The 22,268-nt window shown below is 37.3% G+C and overlaps 1 protein-coding gene across 2 annotated transcripts in view; it reads right to left on the reverse strand.

Annotated features, from left to right (window-relative positions):
• Positions 1–22,268, reverse strand: part of LOC127622837 (voltage-gated potassium channel subunit beta-1-like) — a 116,451-nt gene that overhangs the window by 11,597 nt on the left and 82,586 nt on the right. For both annotated transcript variants that reach the window (XM_052096942.1, XM_052096943.1), the window contains 5 exons: positions 15,583–15,620; positions 9,492–9,571; positions 9,369–9,413; positions 4,995–5,039; positions 3,685–3,728 (listed from right to left, as the gene is read on the reverse strand). In XM_052096942.1, coding sequence (XP_051952902.1) covers positions 3,685–3,728; positions 4,995–5,039; positions 9,369–9,413; positions 9,492–9,571; positions 15,583–15,620 — 252 coding nt within the window. The remainder of the gene's footprint in view (positions 1–3,684; positions 3,729–4,994; positions 5,040–9,368; positions 9,414–9,491; positions 9,572–15,582; positions 15,621–22,268) is intronic.

A 22,268-nucleotide genomic window follows, 5' to 3' on the forward strand; every position in this document is an offset into this window, starting at 1 on the left:
CAAATGTACATATACTTACACAACACAATAATTATATACAATTTACAGTAAACAATACACACAATATAGAATACACATACAATAAAAAAATAAAGAGTATATAAAAAAAAAAAATATATATATATATATATATATATATATATATATATATATATATATATATATAGTAGTTGTATTGAGGATAATATATTTGACAGTCCAGTGTGAGATATAAGATTAATAAAGTGCAGTGCTGATTATTGATCGTGAGAGATCAAATGTTCAAAAGTCTGATTGCTTGGGGAAAGAAGCTGTCATGTAGTCGGCTGGTGCGGGTCCTGATGCTGCGATAACGCCTGCCTGATGGTAGCAGTGAGAGCAGCCCATGACCCGGGTGGCTGGAATCTCTGATGATCCGCCGAGCTTTTTTCACACACCGCCTGCTATATATGTCCTGGAGGGAGGGAAGCTCACCTCCGATGATGTGTCTGGCAGTTCGCACCACCCTTTGCAGGGCTTTGCAGTTGTGGGTGGTGCTATTGCCATACCAGGCGGTGATGCAGCCAGTCAGGATACTCTCTTCAGTACTGGTGTAGGACCACGTGAGGACGTGGTGGTTCATTCCAAACTTCCTCAGCCATCTCAGGAAGAAGAGGTGCTGGTGAGCCTTCTTCACAATGGCCTCAGTGTGGACGGACCATGTGAGTTCCTCAGTAATGTGGACACCGAGGAACTTGAAGCTGCTGACTCTCTCCACCGGTGCTGCATTAATTGTGATGGGGCTGTGTTCTCTGTCTTTCTTCCTGAACCATCACAAGCTCCTTGGTTTTACTGATGTTGAGGGAGAGGTTGTGCTCCTGACACCAGCGTGTCAGAGTGTGCACCTCCTCTCTGTAGGCTGTTTCATCATTATCAGTGATCAGACCTACCACCGTCGTATCATCAGCAAACTTAATGATGGCATTGGAGCTATGTGTTGCCACACAGTCATGTGTGTATAGGGAATACAGGAGGGGGCTGAGAACACAGCCCTGCGGGGCTCCAGTGTTGAGGGTCAGTGATGAGGAGATGTTGCTGCCCATTCTAACCACCTGACGTCTGCCTGACAGGAAGTCCAGGGTCCAGCTGCACAGCGAGCTGTTTAAGCCCAGAGCCCGGAGTTTCACATCCAGCTTGGAAGGCACTATGGTGTTGAATGCTGAGCTGTAGTCTACAAACAGCATTCTCACATATGTGTTCCTTTTTCCCAGGTGGGAGAGAGCAGTGTGTATTGTAGATGCAATGGCATCATCAGTGGAGCGGTTGTTGCGGTAGGCAAACTGCAATGGGTCCAAAGACTTGGGCAGCACAGAGCAGATGTGATCTCTGGTTAGCCTCTCAAAGCATTTGCTGATGATGGGGGTCAGAGCAACAGGGCGCCAGTCATATAAGTGTTGATGGCTCTGCTTAAGTCAGAATTAGCAAATGTGCATGCTCTGTAATATTGAAATGATTATTATTATTTGTACACATAAATCATTGGGATCTCTGGGACCGCAAAATTTGTTCATCTTAACAGAAAATTAGGGTTAAAGCATCTATTGGACAAATCATCATCCCTTTCAGCCTATTTTTTGGCGTTCGGTACATTTTACCATGATGGAGTCTAAATGGTCAAAAGCTGATTTGAGTGGGTGTTTCATAATATCTGTGTATACTGAGAAACAGATTGTGTGTCTGAACCTATTTTCCAAAAATGTGTGTCAAAGACCAAAAATGTGTCATTCTTCTCTTATTTGTATGTATATATGTATGCAAGTGTGTGTGTGCTTTGCAGCCTAACCAGACCAATGGCTGAACCCAATGCAGTGATTGAAATAATACGGCAGGTGTGTTCACAGGCATGCTCCAAATGGAGGGAGCTGCAGGTGGTGTAGTCCAATGCATCCTCAGCTCTGGGTTTGTAATATATGTTTCTGGCTCCAAAGTTGCTGGCATAGATAAAAAAATAAAGGGCAGTGCAGCACATACACCCAATCATTCATCTTCTACCTCTCACTGTAACCCTGAATATCTAGGCCAGGAGTGTATATTAGTTCTGTGTCTTCACACAAAGTAACTGACCCTACAATAAAAGCATTGATGCATTACAATGTAGGTAGCATTACAGGGCAATAATTGAAGGTGCACTCAGTAATGTGTACATGTTGTACATGTTAACATGGCAGTTGTCTTAGACTAATACTGACACCTTGTGGCATGGATGCACTATACATGGATGCACTATATGTAATAGAATGAGTCAGTGCTGTCACAGCATGATGGAATTTAACATCACTCTTGTTCCCCACCATTAATAATCTGTTTACCTGAGAATTCAAGGCACTTGATTGTGTCAGAAGAAAATTATGAAAAGAATTTCTTTATTTTTGAAAGGTCAGACATGCATGACTTCCTTGCATCTTGGCTTACTGGCAGATGATTGTGTCAAATGTATGTGTTTTGATGTGTGTGTGTTCTGTGGCTAATAGTGTTACCATAAGTAAGTAGCTTGTATGTGTGGGTATGTCCTCACTGTGCTATCTGTAAGTTCTGCATGTAAGTTCAGCGATATGACATTAAACCTGACCTTATTTACTACCTTAAAGCACATTCCTATTTCATTGTGCATGATTCATCAATGCACATTTATCCAAATGAAAAAATCAATATAAATAAATAAATAAAAATCTAAATCAAAATGCAATAAATTGCATTACGAAAGGATTTTTCCTCCATTCTGGAATACAAAGCCCAATTTTGTCTCATTGCATATACTGTTCCACTTGGAAATATGTCATATTATGGAAGTAAAATGGTCAGCCTGGTCCTATGAACATTATTTGACTGTGGCAAGGTTTATGCAAAATTAAATGACATACCTTATTACACACTTAGCAGCAGTTTCCTAGTGAAATGTCCAGTAGGGTGTCCAAAAAGCGAGTGAAAAAGTGTCGTAATCAGACAAGGTTGTTTAAGTTGAATACTTGATGGAGATTTTAATGAGTAAAACTTTCCTCCCTAACCTAAAACTTCAACATAAACCTAACCAGTAATGATCTAAAATTAAATGAGAGGTAGACACAAACAGACATCCTTACCCTAAACCAACACCTAAACCTAATGGATATTATCCTAAAAGCAAATGAGAAATGAAAAGCACATCTTCTGAAGTAACCATGTCATCTCGTTTCACTTCTATGACACTGTCATCTCACGTGTCAGTTTGCACACTTGACTGGTATCGAACCAAGGTCTTCAGAGTCCAAAGTTCAACACTCTTATCAGGTGAGCTACCCCAAAGTGTATAAATTTAGCTAGGTCTGTAATAGAAGCATTAAAATGTATAGTTTTTGAAATTATGCATTATAGTAAAAGAATTTGGATATCTTAACATAGCAGTGTGAGTAACAGTACGAAAAATATGTGTTTTTAAATTCACAATTAGCCGTTGTAGTCGTGATTTGTGTGTAAGTGAATAAAATGCACAAGTGCTGTAGCGCCTGAGTCTAGGTTGAAAATTGTTTGCGAATAGCGTTTCATGCTGACTTTAAATCCACTCAATCAATGCCCAGTGTGGAACCAAGTATGTCATAAACACACCAGCTGAGTTTCCTGAACAAATCATCGCACAGATAGAAATTCTTTTGAACTAGAGTCTTTCGAAAGGAGGAATTTGTACTTCACCTTCAATAATGTGTTTCCTGGAGAGGCCTCGTTCTGTCTCTGCTCTGTGGTGAAAAACGCACACACACACACACACACACACACACACACACACACACGTTGTGTTTCCATGTTTTATGGGGACTTTCCATAGACATAATGGTTTTTATACTGTACAAACTTTATATTCTATCCTCTAAACCTAACCCTACCCCTAAACCTAACCCCCACAGAAAACTTTCTGCATTTTTACATTTTCAAAAAACATAATTTAGTATGATTTATAAGCTGTTTTCCTCATGGGGACCAACAAAATGTCCCCACAAGGTCAAAAATGTCGAGTTTTACTATCCTTATGGGGACATTTGGTCCCCACAAAGTGATAAATACACGCTCACACACACACACACACACACACACACACACACACACACACACTACATTAGAAAGCTATGCTGGGACAAAATCTCAGTCAGAGCAAAGTTGTTCAGCCTAGCTTCTAATCATGTCCTCTTTTTGCCAGAATTTTCACCTTTCGCAAATGTTCACTTTTAAACTTTGTTGAAGTTTTCTAGCATATTAAAAGCTGTTATATTCATGAGAGAGGATTGGCATAGAAATGGAACAAGCCTTTTCTTTAGTCTTATCATGTTCTCCAGCTGCACTCTTGCTCCCCTACTACCAGAATACCTGCACACACTGGACTGATGGAGAAAACGCTAGGACAGTTCTTGACCTGAGCAAAGCTTTATAAATGCATTTTTGAAATGTAGAAAATCCACAGATGTCAGCGTTAAGCGTTCTGCTCTTTAGAATATGGAACAGAGTGACAGCTATGAAATGTTATGCAACAGTTATTTCTGGTCCTTCCAGGCAAGCAGCGTTTTGATGTTTTCAGTATATTATATAGTGTTTTGTATGTATATTTTGGGACACTACACTCTTTGTATCTCTTTGTGTTTGCTAGCTGACACACAACAGTTAATCCTGCTTTAACTTCTAAGCAGACGTTCTTTTAGAACTATTTTCATTGGCACAGCACACAAAAAAAATGGCTGGCCAAACTGTGTCTAAAATGTAAGTTACTCAATCTGAATGGAGAAGCAGCATTCCAAAATATCCTTAATATAACAGTATTGGGTCGCTTCACTGTTTTAATGCGTCTATTTTTTTTGCACTGCATCTTACTTTATTTATTTTTTGTGCAAGAACTTATTTGATCTGAACATCTCCTAGTTACTCCATAATAACTTCTTGTTCATACATCTGTTGAATGAAAGCAATTTCTCCAGGAGGTGACATGGATGGTGTATGCAAATTAGGTTACTCACTTTCCACCCCAGTAAAGCTTTGTGGTTATAACCAGACTGGATCTCCTTGAGAAAAGAAAAGAGGAGAAAAGAAAAAGTTAATAGAGAGCTATAATTTATGCCCACATTTTCCAAAATAACCTTCTGAGGATAGTAAACACTGATTAATAAATAATGGCTTTGGCTTCTGTCCATGTCGGACAGTTGGTATGCCATTCAGTGGTGTTGACTTAATTAAACTGAAAGAAGGCTGTTGTGGCACAACTGTACAGACAGAGATGCCATTGCTCTGTGATCACACATGCATAACCTTCGCCTGAAGCTTTTTTGGCAGTTGTCTGCAGGTTTTCGAGAATTGCTCTCATCTGCATTGTAAATGGGTGTAATTGAGCTTTCATCAGTGTGAACTCACGCTGTGTCCTACATTCATTTTTCTCAAAGAGAAACGGAGAGCTGCCGTCTAATTTTTGGCCTTACATAAGAATCAAGACACTTAAAGGAATGTTCCGGTTTCAGTACAAGTTAAGCTACAAGTTAAGCTCAATCGACAGCATGTTGATTACCACAAAAAACTATTTAGACTCTTTCCTCCTTTTCTTAAAAACAAACAAAAAGCAAAAATCGAGGATACAGTGATACACTTACAATGGAATTGAATGGGGACAATGACAGTGAATGTGGCTGAAAGAGCGAGATGGAAATGGAAAAAAGAGGATGAAAGATAGGCTGAAGGGAAGTATTTGGTTTATGAGGGAAGTGTGGAATGGATCAGGATTTAGAACTTAGGAGAGAGAGAGAGAGAGAGAGAGAGAGAGAGAGAGAGAGAGAGAGAGAGGTTAGCTCTGTCATCTCACAGCAAGAAGGTCCTGGGTTCGAGTCTCAGGTCAACTGGGCCTTTCTGTGTGGAGTTTCGATGTTATCCCCGTGTTCACGTGGGTTCCTCCGATTGCTCCAGTTTCCCCACAAGTCCAAAAACATGCAGGTTAAGTGAATTGGAGACTCTAACTCTATGAAGGGCATCCGTTGTAGAACCTGTGCCAATTCAAACATGTGGATCACGGATGGTCCGCTGTGGCAACCCCTAATGGCAGCAGCCGAAAGAAGAAGGGGAGAGAGAGAGAGAGAGAGAGAGAGAGAGAGACCCCGTTTGCATCTGGTATTGGATCACAAAAACTACATACGAATGTGGTCAAACACGCATGTGAATGCATCACATTTGAGGTGTAAACGCTAATGCGTCCTGTATTCATCACGGCAACATCGAAGTGCCACCCCTCACTTGTCAATCAACCAACAGTTTAAACTTTGCCTAGCGGTTTAAAAAGAAATATCCGCCGATCTGAAAATTTAAAAAAGTAAATACATACACAAACACTAAAACTTCAGGGATCTTCTTCAGTGTGCCTGAAATGAACATGCAGGGACTTATGAGAAGCACGAACATTTACAGCTCAGGTTAATAAATGTAATCCACTAAAATAACAGACAATTCTGCTTGAAATGTTGCTTTGATGCTTAGATTAAATTTCAGCTGCATCTGGGAGAAATAGTATACAATTTCTTTCACGCTTTCTTTGTCTTTACTGACTTTTTTGAGCTTTTATGTCATGCAGTAACACATTGATATAGTGATTGATGTATGACGTCATGAAACTGAGTCCCTCCCCCCCACATACGATCGCAAGTGGTCACAGGTGACGCATTTGAGCAACCAGGTGTAAACAGCGATGTGTCTCACCTGACCACATGTGATCGGATCACCCGAGATGCATCTTAATACCAGGTGAAACCGGGGTCAGTGAGAGAGAGAGATAGTTAGAGAAAGAGAGAGAATGAGGATATAAAAGATTAGGGAAGAAACTAACAAATTGATGAAAAGAAAGAAAAATCATGACATGGTGAAGCGGCTGGTAAACTAGTTCCTGAGTGAAAACAACTGAACTTTCTCTGCCCTTTTCAGAACAACTGTGGATCTCAAGGACCACTTCAGCTTTAATGTATATCCATCAAACATTTACTAAGAAGATCAATCCAGATGAATTTATGAATTTTTATTTGGTGTCATGGGATACTCAGACACTGGACGATACTCCTGTGTGTATGTCCTCTGAAGTGTGAAAAGAGAATTTATCAGCATAACAGTGTGCTGTTCTGAAATTTGAAGAACAGTTTGTTTTGGCACAGAGCAGATCTGAACCCAAAGTATCCATCTGATGTGATATGTGTTACATTGCACACACAGAGAGAGAGAGAGAGAGAGAGAGAGAGAGAGAGAGAGAGAGAGAGAGAGAGAGAGAGAGAGAGAGAGAGAGAGAGAGAGAGAGAGAGAGTAATATTGAAGTATACAAAACATCCAAGAGGAAAACTGGATGCCAATCACTGAATTAAACGTACAAATATGACACATGTGAAGAAAATGAGCAATCTACTATTTGAGATGTTTGTTGTTGCAAAATGCGTACTGTTTCAAATAGTATTTTCCAAGAAACAGCAGAGGTGTTGGACTCGAGTTACATGATTTGACTCAAGTCTGACTCAAGTTGCAAATTTAAGGACATTTGACTGAGAACCAGCGACTCGAGACTTGACTTGAACTGAATGACTCGACACTGACTTGAATGTTTTTTATTATTATCATTTTCAATAACATATTATAAACAGTTGCAACATCAATTCATTAATATGCATAAATGTAAGCCCGCCAGCACCACTGATCTGCATCTGCGCAGTTAACACTGCACTCACAGCGCATCAAAATGACAGATAATTGTCGAGTTCCCAAAATAATCCCCTTTGGATATAAAGATTTCGAATTGGACCGTGTGAATAAAAAAAGTATGAAAATATGCAACGCAAAAATATCCGATACAACCACCACAACCTTCAATTTCATCAGACATTTCAAAAAGCACAAGGAAAGGTAAGTAAATAATTTCATTATCCAGAACGATTAATATGTAAAATTACTGTTCAAATGTTTGAGGGTTGTTTCTCGAGTTGTGATTCATGATTAATCTCATGTGGAGTGGTGGTGGCGTAGTGGGCTAAAGCACTGAACTGGTAAGCAGAAGGTTGTCGGTTCAAACCCCACAGCCACCACCATTTTGTCCTTGAGTAAGGCACTTAACTCCAGGTTGCTCTGGTGGCATTGTCCTGTAATAAGTGCACTGTAAGTCACTTTGGATAAAAGCGTCTGCCAAATGCATAACTGTAAATGTTTTGTAGCGTGACAAGTTTGAAATTACCCGACATTGCCTCTAAATGTGTGTGCCTTTTCTAAACAGTCAACAATATACCATAACTATTTGTTGGCAATATAAAAACATAACATGCAGATTTGCAGTCACAACACTTTATTTAAAAAATGAAAAGTAGTATAAAATATACAGAATGACTCGTGATGAAATCCAAGTCCTCTCATAGTGATTATGACTTCTGAAGACTTAAACGAAAGCCCTTGAATGCAATACTTTTATGACTATTTTATATAAATGTATCTCTGATGGGAACTGACTGTCTTCAGAAAAGTTTTGATGGCATTTTCTTTTCATCTTACCACCGTATAATGTCTAATAAAGTATTGTTTATAACAGATTACTGTTATACAATTCATATAAAAAAAATAAATGTAAAGATATGTATATAAGTTAATCTTTTCAGAGCAAAAATAAATAAAACACATTTTTTTTTTATTTGGTACTGTGGCTTGACTTGACTTGACACTCATCAGGACTCAACTTGAGTTGCTTGAGGTGAGTCACTGACTTGACTTGACTTGCTTGATTTGTCTGCACTGCACTTGAGACTTGACTCAAGACTTGATATTTAAGACTTGAGACTTGATTGTGACTTGAACATGTGTGACTTGCTCCCACCTCTGAGAAATAGTAAGAATTATTCAGTGTAAACTACAAAGTATACAGTAGTATGCAAGTATTCCATTGCAAACAGTTCATATCTTTCCATCTATGATAACTATGCTCCACTGCACAGCTTATGGTGTAAGTGAAGAAACTGCTGTAAATCTAAATAATTATGAGACAAACTACATCTGACAAATAATTCGAGGAATTTTCCAAAGTCAGCAAAAACACTGTTATTGTGAAATTGATCACAATAAGTTGTTTTCTGTTACCTTGGCAACAACCCTCATCAAGACACGCTTGTGTGCTGGCATCAGTCAAGCGATACATACGAGCAACATACTAGCTATCAAAGACGTTATCAGTACAGAGGGAACGATCTGTTTGTCTAATGAGATGTAAGCGATGCTAGAGCCAGCAGGAACACAACAACTTCAAAGGAATATAAAAAGAGCTTCAGTACAATTCCACTGAAGGAGAGCTTGTACTTGAGTTACAGAGATATTTATTGACACACAAAGAACAACCGTACCTCCAACCCTTCTTTCTGATTATGTTCCCCAGTATGACTTCAGCTCTGTAACAGACATAGATATGTTAATTATGACTCATGAATTAAAAATGGGTAATCATGTTGGAGCAGAGTCATACTCACTTTCCTGCAGCATACACCTCTGCTGTGTCAAAAAGGTTCACCCCGCTCTCATACGCTATAGTCATCAGCTGTTCCGCCACCTAGAAGATGAAGACACACACACACACACACACACACACGGTACACCACCAAAGAGACATAGAAGGGTCAATCTATATGTCAGTGCCCTCAAAGTATATGTTTAATGAGTGTACTGCAGTGGGGATTTCTTTAAGACTGCAAGGGAAGCTCAGCTTCCCCTATAATGTCAAAAAAATTATGGTCAAATATGTACTATTGTGTAAACAATTTATTGACTAAAAATGCGTTAGAACACGTTCATCTCGAAGACGAGTTCTTTCAGAATCAGCTACATTACATATAGCAGGTCGGCTGACTCGATTTACTTCTCATACATTCCCGTAGCGTCAGTGCATTTCCCTGTTGAAGCCGAGCGTCCATTGACTTCAATGGGGCTGCTCTGAACAGTTTTTTCAGTGCTCCGAAAATAGACGGTCATTGGATAAATGCTGCGATTATGTCCCGCCCACGGACGCTCAGCGTCTCTGGGGGTGAATGAGGAGTGGGCTGGCCCGGACTCGGGCTTCAGCGTGATGATTGGAGGATCTGTCGAAAGACTGCATCTCCTTTTGATTGACAGCGAATCTGCACTATAAGAAGTCACTGAAGCTATTTCACGCTCAGTCCCATCGTGGATTTCTCAAGTGTAGTCGAAAGACAAACTGCTGCAACCTATTTCTTTATATTTGTTTGGCGAAATTGCTAGTCAATTTGCATAATACATTTCACACAATTATACACCACATTCCTTGTTTCAGTTTTACCAAGTTTAATATATTTTGTTTTAGAGCGTTCGTTCGTTCGTTCGTTCATTCGTTCGTTCGTTCATTCATTCATACAGTAGGCTAGGCTAGCGTCGTACGGGTGAAACTGCGCACGATGGCAGACGGTGCTAATATTGTCGACCTGATTTTGGCGAAGCCATTTGAAAGTCTTCCTTACGAGGAAAAAATTAGAATTAAACAGCAGGGCAGATCAACACCTAAGATTGATTTAGTGCAAAAAATAGGGTAAATAAGTTTATAATGTAGGCCGAAAATGAGCTTCCCCTCTTTGAAAGACCAGCAGCCGCCACTGGTGTACTGGCTAGTTATGTTGCACTACTTTTCACTTTTAGATCTAAAATCCTTCAAATGTGTGCTGGTGCAACATTACACAAAAGCAATGTATGCAAGAGCAACTTCTGTTTGTTTTCCACATAAGCATTCAACTAATATTGGCCTAAGGGTATGTGTTTGGTGTTAATGATTATTGCAACATGACTAGGCCCAATTAAAACAACACCGAAGAGAGATTTGCAGCTCATTTCCAAAACATTTTGCAAATTTTAGCCATCAGTCAGTCTGAGTTGTTTAAATTGTGATTGCGTTTCAAGTGATTAAAGAAATCTTTTAAGAGACTTAGCAGGTTTTGGGTGTCTCTTTGAGAAGTCTCACAGTTGGAGCATGTCTCACTCATTTATCCTGACAGCTGGCCATTAATCCCCCACACACATTTGAAGAATAATGTTGGCTCAATATGTTTTGTTGTGGAGTTGGTAATAAGTGAATTTGCTGGAATATCTTACTGTGAGAGAGTGTGTTTGTGAATGTATCTGTATGAGTATGTGTGTCCTTTTTCATTTTCTCGTCTCTCCTTATCACTTACAATGGAAGTGAATGGAGCCAATTTTTGGAAGGTTTAAAGGCAGATATGTGAAACGTACATTTTTGCAGGAATTTAAATAAATAAAAATAAAATAAAAGTACTTGCATTATTATTTATGTTAAAAGCTGTGTATAATTTGAGCTATAAAGTTGTTTTAATCATAATTTTTACAGTCATTTTAGGGGTTGTTCACATTACATTGTCATGGCAAAATAAGTTGTAAAATTACAGAGTAAAACTTTACACAGAAAAGGTTATTAAGTGATTTTATCAAAATGTATCAGTCAAAATACATTTTTGTGGTAATCAACATTTTGCCACATATCTATCGATTGAGCTTAACTTGTATTGAATAACTACATATGAACATCCATCCATCCATCCATCGTCAACCGCTTATCCTGTGTACAGGGTCGCGGGACATATGAACATATGAAATCATATTTTAAATTTAAATGAACTATCATTTTAGAAATGTTCAAATCAACTAATATACTTCAAAGTAATTAATTTAAAGTCAGCAACTTCTGATTCTAAAATCTGATTACAAGAATTGAAAATGTAATGTGTTACTCTCCTTTTTTTTTACCTTAAAGCTGATATATGCCACTTTTTCTGTGTTAAAAAAGTTTCTTCTATCCCAGCTTTATATGCAGATAAATAAGCTATTCATATAGGTTAATTTTCTTTCACTTCCATCTTTGAAAATGTATTATCCAAAAAGTTAATTCTGGTCCTCGAATCTGATTGGACGAGAGGCATTCCAAGAGTGCTGATATAGGAGACCAACAGCACTGGGACGCTTAATGTCCCTGAAAAATAAAACGCAGATTTCCTGTGAGATTATGTTGTTCACGCAGCTCCTGCTGCTTTTTTATTTTTGTATTTTTGTTTCCCCTTTCTTCTCTGCTCAAAAACTCTCTGACTGTACAATGCCCCTATATACGGAGATGGGTTAGCTCAACGGAGGCATTCGTGGTTTGGGGCCGGCTTACGATTTGCCCACCTCAAATGAAACCCCTTTCTACTGTGGATTTTTATAAGTATTATAAGCTCAAACATGATTTCATATTAACTTAAAAAGTGCTGATGCTCAACCACAGCTCTGTTTAATCATCTGTATAATTAGAACTGAGAGAAGAGCAGCTTTTACAGTCTGCAGCCTCATTTTTCATAAATAAGTCAACTCTAGTTACAATTAACGGAATGACAACCGACAACCTTTTAACACATTTTTAAATCTACCTACTTCTTACACAGAGTCTTACACTCTATGACTGATACTCACACATAGTGCTAACACAAAGTACCCTCTGACATCCCCAAATGCTTTAGAGAAAGTAGATCCCTTATGACAGCAGAAAAGCAAACTGCCTTGTCACTCTTCACTTGGAGTCCAGTCAGGTTGTCAGCTAGGACGCTGAGTCATTTTGCTGTCGGGAGGAGGTGAAAACTGTATATTTGTGTGTGTGTGTGTGTGTGTGTGTGTGTGTGTGTGTGTGTGTGTGTGTGTGTGTGTGTGTGTCTCTAAGGGAGTGATGGTGATGTAGGGCCGGGTGACAATTCCAGCCATTCATTCTCCACACAATCAGAACAGAAAGGAAGGGGCTGTTTGAATGGAGAGGTTGAGGACATGTTAACCCTTTGAGGCAGAAGGACAGCAGGTTTTGTTTATAAACTTACATGCCCTCAGAAACAAATTATCATCCCTGCTTGTCCAATGAGTCTTGTTTGTCCTCTAGGTTGATTTGAATGTCCCCTCCACAACATCTGCGTCCATGCACTTGCACTTTTCACACAACTTCTAGAACAAAATGCCAGGGTCTATTGCATCATCTGAACTTGTATAAACCAGAGCATTTGCCATCTGCAGGCTTTTCATGTCACTTTTGCTACTATTCCAGGGTTTACAGAACAGGGGTTCATAAAGAAAGCGCAGGGTTTTGAGATTTTGATATAAATGCCAATGCAGAATTTAATTTAAAAAGTGTAGTGTATATATAAAAGTGTGTGTATATATATATATATATATATATATATATATATACCACAGCTAAACTGTAAGGTGCGTGAGAATTTGGCAAGTGCTACAGAAAGTGTGGGGTGAAATGGCACCTGCGCATCTTGACAAACTGACAGCTAGAATGCCAAGAATCTGCAAAGCTGTCATTGCTGCACGTAGAGGATTTTTTTGATGAGAAATCTTTTTAGTAGTTTAAGAAGTTCTGAACATTTAATTCAAATTGTAAAAGTCATTTTTTATGTTATTTATGTCCTGACTATACATTGTGATCAGTTGAAATGCCACTTTGGTGAATAAAAGTACCAATTTCTTTCCATAAGAGCAAAATCTGCACATTATTCCAAATCTTTGGCCCCCAGTGTGTGTGTGTGTGTGTGTATATATATATATATATATATATATATATATATATATATATATATATATATCTCCTGAGACCCCGCATGACTGCTATGTGTATTGTTCCCTTTTTGATAGTAGGACCTAATAAACAAGCAAAAATAAATAGAACAATTCTAGAGCAAATAGTTTTCATAAAGATTGATGTCGACATATGTTGTTAATTAATACATATGTTAGTAATTTCAAGCTATAGAATGTCATATTTATTTCAGCAAATAGTTTATTATGTGTCCAGGAGTGCTGTTTATTCATAATATATATATATATATATATATATATATGTATATATATATATATATATATATATATATATATATATATATATATATATATATATATATATATATATATATATATATATACACATATATATTTATACACACATACATACATACATACATACATACACAACAGTTAGTTCCGGTCCTCAAATCTGATTGGACGAGAGACGTTCCATGAGCACTGATGTCTCACACCATCAGCACTCAGACGCTTCACTGTGTGTATTGGATTATCTTGCCTAGCTGTGGGTGATTGCAGTCTTAACGAGCGAGAGATAAAGCCGTGACGAGAGCGGCAATCAGGGAGAAACTCCGGGAGAGTAAGCGCGGAAAATGAACATGTGTGTTTATGTGGAGTTGAGCACCCTGTTAGTGTGTTCGTGCTGCTGAAAAGCAGTGGTATTGAATGTCTTTGTTACACTGAAAAGTGCTGACAATAAAATGTCTTATGTTGGAAGTCTGACTGGCTCCCGCCTCCTTCAGAGAGTCGACATCCTTACAATAATGTGTAAATATTAGGGCTGTCGATTTAATGCGTTAATTCAGTGCAATTAATTTTACAAAAAATTATGCGTTAAAAAAATTTACGCAATTAATCGCACCATAATAAGGAAGATTCCTGAGAAATGCAAGCTTGTAGTACCACCTGTTTACTCCAGAGGGCAGTAAGTGAAATTTCAGCTGTATGAGCAACGCACAGTTTATATACAGTGAAGAAAACAACCCAAAACACAGACATGCGTTACGTTCTTGCGTTCAAAACACTTGATGGAGCGCAAATGCGAACTAAGGGACCTTAAGATGTGTTTAAAGATTGAGTATTAAACTATATTTAACTTGAAACAGTGAACTAAACATTTTATGTTTATGATGCAACGCACCAGAGACGCTACACAAGCATGTCTGATGCAGGTGTAAATTGACGGGACCTTAAACAAGCCCTCATAATAAATCTCAAACTGATTGACAAATTCACTTGTGAAATGGATTGCTGTGAACTGTATGTTCAATAATATGGTAGTATACAGTATTTAGACAAAGAGAGATACGCATGTTGATTGGCTACCCGATTTCAAGACAAATGACAAGTCAGCTTACTCCATGCGAGCCAATTTGTTTAACATGTCACATTTGAACAGATAACAAGTCAAAGACCTATCAGCTTGTGCCATTGAGTTTCATGGAGGAACTATCATTATTCAGTTTTTGTCTATCATTATTCAGTTATTTATCAAAAAAAATGTGAAAACAAAAAAATTACATGGGATATTTGATATAGTATTTAACTGTAAATTATTATTATTTTTTATTAAGAATGAATAAAAATCAGATGACAGATGGGACAAGTTTACCCAGGGGGGCTTCTTGCCCCAGGTAAGTGGAGTAAGTAGTGGAGTAAGATGGCTCCTTTTCATAATTAAAAATGTTGTGCTATGACAACTAAATAACCTTTCTATCTATTTCTCACAAAAATGTATTGGATGATGCATCAACATCCTGTATGTGCTAAACGTACGTATATCTAAATATGTTACACAATTTAAAAGTAAATGTACATTGTTCTTTAGGAGAGCATCTTCACCTTCCTCTACTATTCTAACTGTGCTCTGACTGCAGTTTCATAGTTTCATTACTTCTGAAAAGTGGTAGTGATCAATTCTGATCAATTTTCGCTTACCTCATCTGAAATCTGGCCTCCAAACGTTACCCAAGTCCCTGTAAAGAAAAGAAAAACAAGAATGTTAAGCTTTTACCCAATGATTCTTTGGTTCATAAGGGTCACATTCTCCTCTGTTCCTGCTCTATAATTTAATTGTGATATTATTTGCAAAAGCACTCCTGACAGTTATTGACTGTTTGATTATCATTCATAATGCCTAGAGGAGCAGAAAGTCCAGGGAAACCTGGACAGAACTGTCAGACTGTCCATTACAAGGTTTTATAAACTGTGCAATTACGCATCCAAACTCTTTTTGACCTTCAGTGTTTTCATACCGCATTGCTGAACATGTACAAATTGTGGGGTGCCAAATGTGAAATAAAGAGTGCAGCAAATAACCTCCTAATTGTGCCATGTATATGCCAAAGAAGCATACAATATTCTGTGCTGTTTCAAATGTAATTTCTTCATACCATAATTATAAATGTAATATAAAAATGATAAATGTTGGAATCTACACCCAAAATCTAAATTTTAATATTACATTTATACATGTATTGTGAATCTAATCTAATCTAATATAATATGTACATTTAACTATTACATTTGATTGGATTTAAATTTTAACTCTAGATTTTTATTCAAAATGTAAATTTTTATTCATTAAACATCTTTTAAATAATTACTCCCAAAATGGATAAAAAATGTAACATATGGAGACGACACATGTGTGTGACCAGGTGAAAATTGACACCCCAACTGAATTATGAATCCGCTCTTTGTAGACAGTAATGCGCTATTGCACTTCAAAAATGGGAACCTACAGCTCAACCTTTTCCTAACAGCAGCAAATTCAGAGAAAATACACTAAAGAGCTGTAAATCCAGGCCAGCAGAACAGAAGTTACAAGCTCAGCCAACAGCTCAGTTTATAAATACAGTAGCAGCTGCTCTCTGACTCAGGGGAGTAATGCTGCTGTTGTCTGACAATGGAGAAGACCCTCAATTTATGGAACATTGCTTATGAAATATCAGGATGTTGGGAAATGTTCTGTTCGCCATGGCTTTTACACTCTTCACTTACACTGTTACACTTCACTGAGTTTTAATGAGGGATTGAGATCTGTATAAGCACAGAGAGTTTAAACTCAGACAGTGTTGCTGTGAGGTCAAGCAAAGCTGTGCTACATTTATTCACCCTCTACTAGAACATGTTGCTGATATCAGCAACCGTCTTTAATCTTTTTTGCATTTCCCACTAGGAGGATTTAGGTAAGCAAAGCAATTAGTCATGTCATTTGGGCTGTCATGGCTGATAATAAGCTATTTTTGCATTACCTGAATTGAATTTTCAGTCACACAAAACTGATTTGTATTTCAAATTCACTCATTTCCTATTCACTACATCTTGAATGTCTCACAGTTCTCAAAACAAAAGTATGAAGGGGTAAAACATTTATTTTATTTGCTCCAAAAACTGTACATAAATAAATAAATGCACAATAAATAACTTTATATGATGTTACATACATATTGTTGTTTCAAATGACAAAAAAAATTACTTTCTGGAAAAATGAAATAAAAAATATATAATATAAAACATAACTGATCAGACAGTTTAGACTGAGAAGCTTTCCAAAAGTTTAGATTATAATCAGATTTTAAACCACATTTTGATGTGGTTTGGATTGGCTTTGTAAACAATGGATAGTATGCATTTTATTTTTCACAGAACAAAAATTGTACATTTTTTTAAACTCCTTATTTTTGCTGCCTGTCTGAATAAAGCTTTGGGGCCATTCAGACTGAATGCATTATTGACACAGCGCAATGATTATAACAGAATGCAGGTGTCCCGAGATTTATCAAAGTCCTTTTTATTTGTCACAGGATCTAAAAACCGTGGCTCTCCTGTAAAATGAATGAAGTGGCGAAAAGATATATCTTATAATATATATGCACCGGTAAAACGTTTTAAAACACTTAACTGAAATATTTCTCATGATCTTAAAAATCTTTTGATCTGAAGGCATATGCTTTAATGGTTGAAATCAGTTTTGTAGACAAAAATATAATTGTCCCACCATATGAATTTATTTCATTATAAAACCAAACTTGAAATAAAAAGAAATGTGTTGAAATTGATGACTTGGACAAAATAATAAAGAAAAGCAGCCAATAAGTGCCCATCAAGCTGGGAACTCCTTCAATACTGTTTAAAAAGCATCCCAGGGTCATATCTCAAGAAGTTGGTTGAGAAAATGTCAAGCGTACATGTTTGCAAATTCTAGGCAAAGGGTGCTTGGAAGATGCTAAAATATTACATTTACATTTATGCATTTGGCAGATGCTTTTTTATCCAAAGCGACTTACAGTGCACTTATTACAGGACAATTCCCCCGGAGCAACCTGGAATTAAGTGCCTTGCTCAAGGATACAATGGAGGTGGCGGTGGGGATTGAACCAGCGACCTTCTGATTAACAGTTATGTGCTTAAGCCCACTACGCACACCACCACTCTATATAATACAGTTTTTATTTATTATGGATTTTGTTTAGTCACAACATAATTCCCATAGTTCCATTTATGTTATTCCATAGTTTTGATGACTTTACTATTATTTTAAAATGTGAAAAACAAAAAAAACTAAAAATTATAATAAATAATGTGTTTCAAGTGTTTCAAAATGTTTGACTGGTAGTGTATATAATACTGTATAAGAATACTTATGTACATGTGATATTTTTCATTTTTTATTTTTAATAAATTTGCAAAGATTTCAAACAAACTTCTTTCACGTTGTCATTATGGGGTATAGTTTGTAGAATTGAGGAAAATACCAGTTTCCAGCCCAACGACACCACAGTGACCGTTCGAATCGCTGCCTGTCTGGCAGACATCTCAGCCTGGATGAAGGAACACCACCTTCAACTCAACCCTGCCAAGACCGAACTCCTTGTCTTTCCAGCCAACCCGGCTGTTGAACACAACATCACCGTGCAGCTGGGTCCAACTACAGTTTCAGCCTTCCAAAGCGGTCAGAAATCTAGGGGTAACCATTGATGATGAGCTAAATTTCACAGACCACATTTCAAAACTGCAAGATCTTGTAGATTTACACTCTACAATATCAGGAAGATAAGACCCTTCCTCTCTGTACATGCCACACAACTGCTCGTTCAGTCCCTTGTCATAACTAGACTGGACTACTGTAACGCTCTCATTGCAGACCTTCCTGCATGTGCTATTAGACCTCTCCAAATGATCCAGAATGCAGCAGCACGTCTGGTCTTTAATAAACCTAAGAGAGCACATGTTACACCACTCTTTGTCTCTCTCCACTGGCTGCCGGTTCATGCCCGTTTTAAATTCAAGGCCCTGATGCTGGCATATAAAACAGTCACTGGGTCTGCTCCAGCATACCTTAAAACATTTATGCAGAGCTACGTTCCCACCAGAAGCCTGCGGTCGGCTAAGGAACGTCGCCTTGTCGTACCAAAACAAAGAGGCACCAAAACACTTTCCGGACTTTCAGTTTCATCATACCACGGTGGTGGAATGACCTTCCCAACTCAATCCGGGAAGCTAACTCACTCTCTATCTTCAAAAAGCGGCTAAAAACACATCTTTTCCAAAAGCACTTAACCGGTCAATAAAAAAAAAAAAAAATATATATATATATATATATATATATATATATATATATATATATATATATATATATATATATATATATATATATATATATATATATATTTACATTTCTTGTTGCACTTAAATCTGTTTTGTATACTATTATGATGATAGTGAAACTTTGTAATATGGCACTTTTTTGTACCACTGTCTCCCTAAGATGATTCAGCTGATGTTCTTCCTCTTTTGTAAGTCGCTTTGGATAAAAGCGTCTGCCAAATGAATAAATGTAAATGTAAATGTAAAATAATGAATTTAATCCATTTTGGAATAAGGCTGTAACATAACAAAATGTGGAAAAATGCGAAGCACTGTGAATACTTTCCGGATGCACTGTATATATATATATATATATATATATATATATATATATATATATATATATATATATATATCCTTTGAGGGGGACTTGTTTTTGGCCCCTACAGAAGTCTGAGTTCAAAGGGATTGGATTTTTGACAGGCAAAGTTATGTTAATTTTTTCAAGAACAAAACCACTGCTCCAGAGACCTCTACTGTTGTTGCCCAGTAGCTATGATCTGCTTTCTTAATCATAACTATTAACATCAGTAAATACAAGCACATATTTATTCTTTATGTGGCCTTCTTTTCTATGTTCTGTTTAAGTTTAGCTGAGGGCATGGATGTCACAATATGCAGATGTAGGGTGAGGCTATTTAAAGTAGGAAAAGAGAAGGAGGGAGAGAATGAGAGGCAGAAGGCTAGCGGGTCAGTGACATGAGGCCACTGTGCTGATGGCAAGAGCACAACTGTGAAAACAAGAGAGCAAATTAACTCTCACTGAAAGTCAGATATATGATGGGAGAAGCAAACATGTCAGTTATGGGTAGGACAGACAGAGCTGCCAGCAAAAAGAGTCAACATTAGAGACAGAAACGACATTCCACAAGCAGAGGCTGACAGGCAAACTCATTTAAAGTCATTTTGTGTTGATGTTTCAGATTATACAACAGTTTGTTCTGGTCCTCTTCCCAATCAGATTAGAGCCTTAATCTAATTAGATATAATTGAGATCCTCAATGATCTGCCAGGCCAGTTTGATTTCACATACTTGACCTTGATTCTCAACTCACAGCATATATAATTCAACTTTAGGTGAGAATGTTATGGAAAGAGTTTAGCAGATTAACCAACTGATTGACATCACAGCCGTCCTCCATTTGGAGAGCATGCATAAGGTCAGTTTGATCACAGCCAGACTGAGCAGAAACTCATTGTTAATGCTTAGAGCTCCTCTTATTTCATTCCTTCACTCTAGATACATTAGTATGCGCCATCACATCGAAAGTCTTGGCTTTGCAGTGTTAACAGTCCGGTTAACCTCCACTGTCTGAATGTTCTTTTTGATCAGGTCTAATTATTTGGATGGGTTTTCAGGTAAGTCAGGATATTCATGAGAGTTTCTTTAAACTGGCCATCAAGAAAGTAGTTAAGAGTGACCTAGGGTTAAAACAACACAGAGTAAAATATCTAGTAATGATTTTTCACCGAAGAGATCAATGCCTTTACCTTTACAAAAAGAGTGTACATTTACAGTTTTCATGCTACAATGTGTTTGAGTACATACCGAGCTATTAACAAATTAATGTACCATGGCATTAAGAACTTCAAATAATATCATGGTACTATGATAATATGATGGTACCTGTCTCACAATCATGGTGCTTTTTTTTTTTAACTTTTTGTTAAAGCTGCACTATACAATTTTTTTTGATCACAATTAACAAAAGTTTATTACTGAGTGAGTACATAAAAAAAACCATGTTCAAAACCCTGTCCTTGTCTTACTCCGATTCACTATGGTAAGTCTACAATAACGATTTTTATTTAGAGCTATCGGGTCAGATTTGGCGCAAAATCGCAGGCATGCGTCATTCGTCCTTGCATGTTTACATTATGTCTGGTAGCTCCGAAAGAAGGTCCGGCTGTGTCGCAAGAAGCAGGAATCGAGTGTGACTACTGTTCAGTCAGTCCAGCTGCGGTTTCAGCAGTCAGAACAACAGTGGAGTGAAATCACTATTTGAATGTTTTTTTTTTAACTGTTTTTGGATGTTTGGTGAAGTTGTTTACCTAGTCTAGGGTCAATCCTACCCTTGTGGTAGGATTGTTGAAGCTTACATTGGTTGTCATGCTTTAATGAATCGAGCATTATTTATGTGTACCGATCGCGATGTGTTTCTATGTATTATCTTTTTCTGGTGAAGTTCCTGTTACATGTTTACCAACATTCATGACTTTGAGTATTTTATAACATTGCTGCAGTTTTGAAATTCCCAGAATGGTCTAAGTGTTTTGTGTTGTTGTTCTTTTTGTGTGATGAAGAAGCCATAAATCAGTGTACAGAGAGTTGTCATTTCATCCTTTTAGTCTGTTTAAAAGGATCAAAAAGCCACTATAGGTACAAGATCGTTTCCCATGAATTTAATGCTGATATCAAGTTGTTTAATGTAGCGATTTCATAGCACAACAATGTATATTCATTTGTTTAGTGTGTAACCAACTCTTTGTTGTAACTACTTCCAAACAAACAATTAAACATTGATTGCTGTAATTGTTATATTGCATATTTCTGCCTTTTTATTATCATGTTCAATAAAGTAGTTCATCGTTTTTAAAGCCTTGTTTTGTTTTTTTATATATTACAATCTTCGTGTTTGCAGTGCGTAGTTCTACTGTTGTAGTACTATGGTTCACTTGCATTATCCTCTAAACTAAAATTAGTGCCTTCAATTGAACTTATAGCAGTTATTTCATGATTTTCACCTCTTAAATTGATATGTGTCGTACAACACAACATTAATGTGTATTGTGTAGTGGATAAAACACTTTAAATATTAAAATATTTAAATCACTATATTAAAATATAATTAAGAGTGTTGTCAAACTTACTCAAAGTAATATATATAATATAAATGTTTAGGCGACTAACAGAATATCAACATGAAAATAGCTCGTCATGACTCCGCTCTGCAGGTAATCTGCTAATCTGC

This window comes from Xyrauchen texanus, chromosome 29 (genome assembly GCF_025860055.1).
Source record: "Xyrauchen texanus isolate HMW12.3.18 chromosome 29, RBS_HiC_50CHRs, whole genome shotgun sequence".
Lineage (NCBI taxonomy): Eukaryota > Metazoa > Chordata > Actinopteri > Cypriniformes > Catostomidae > Xyrauchen > Xyrauchen texanus.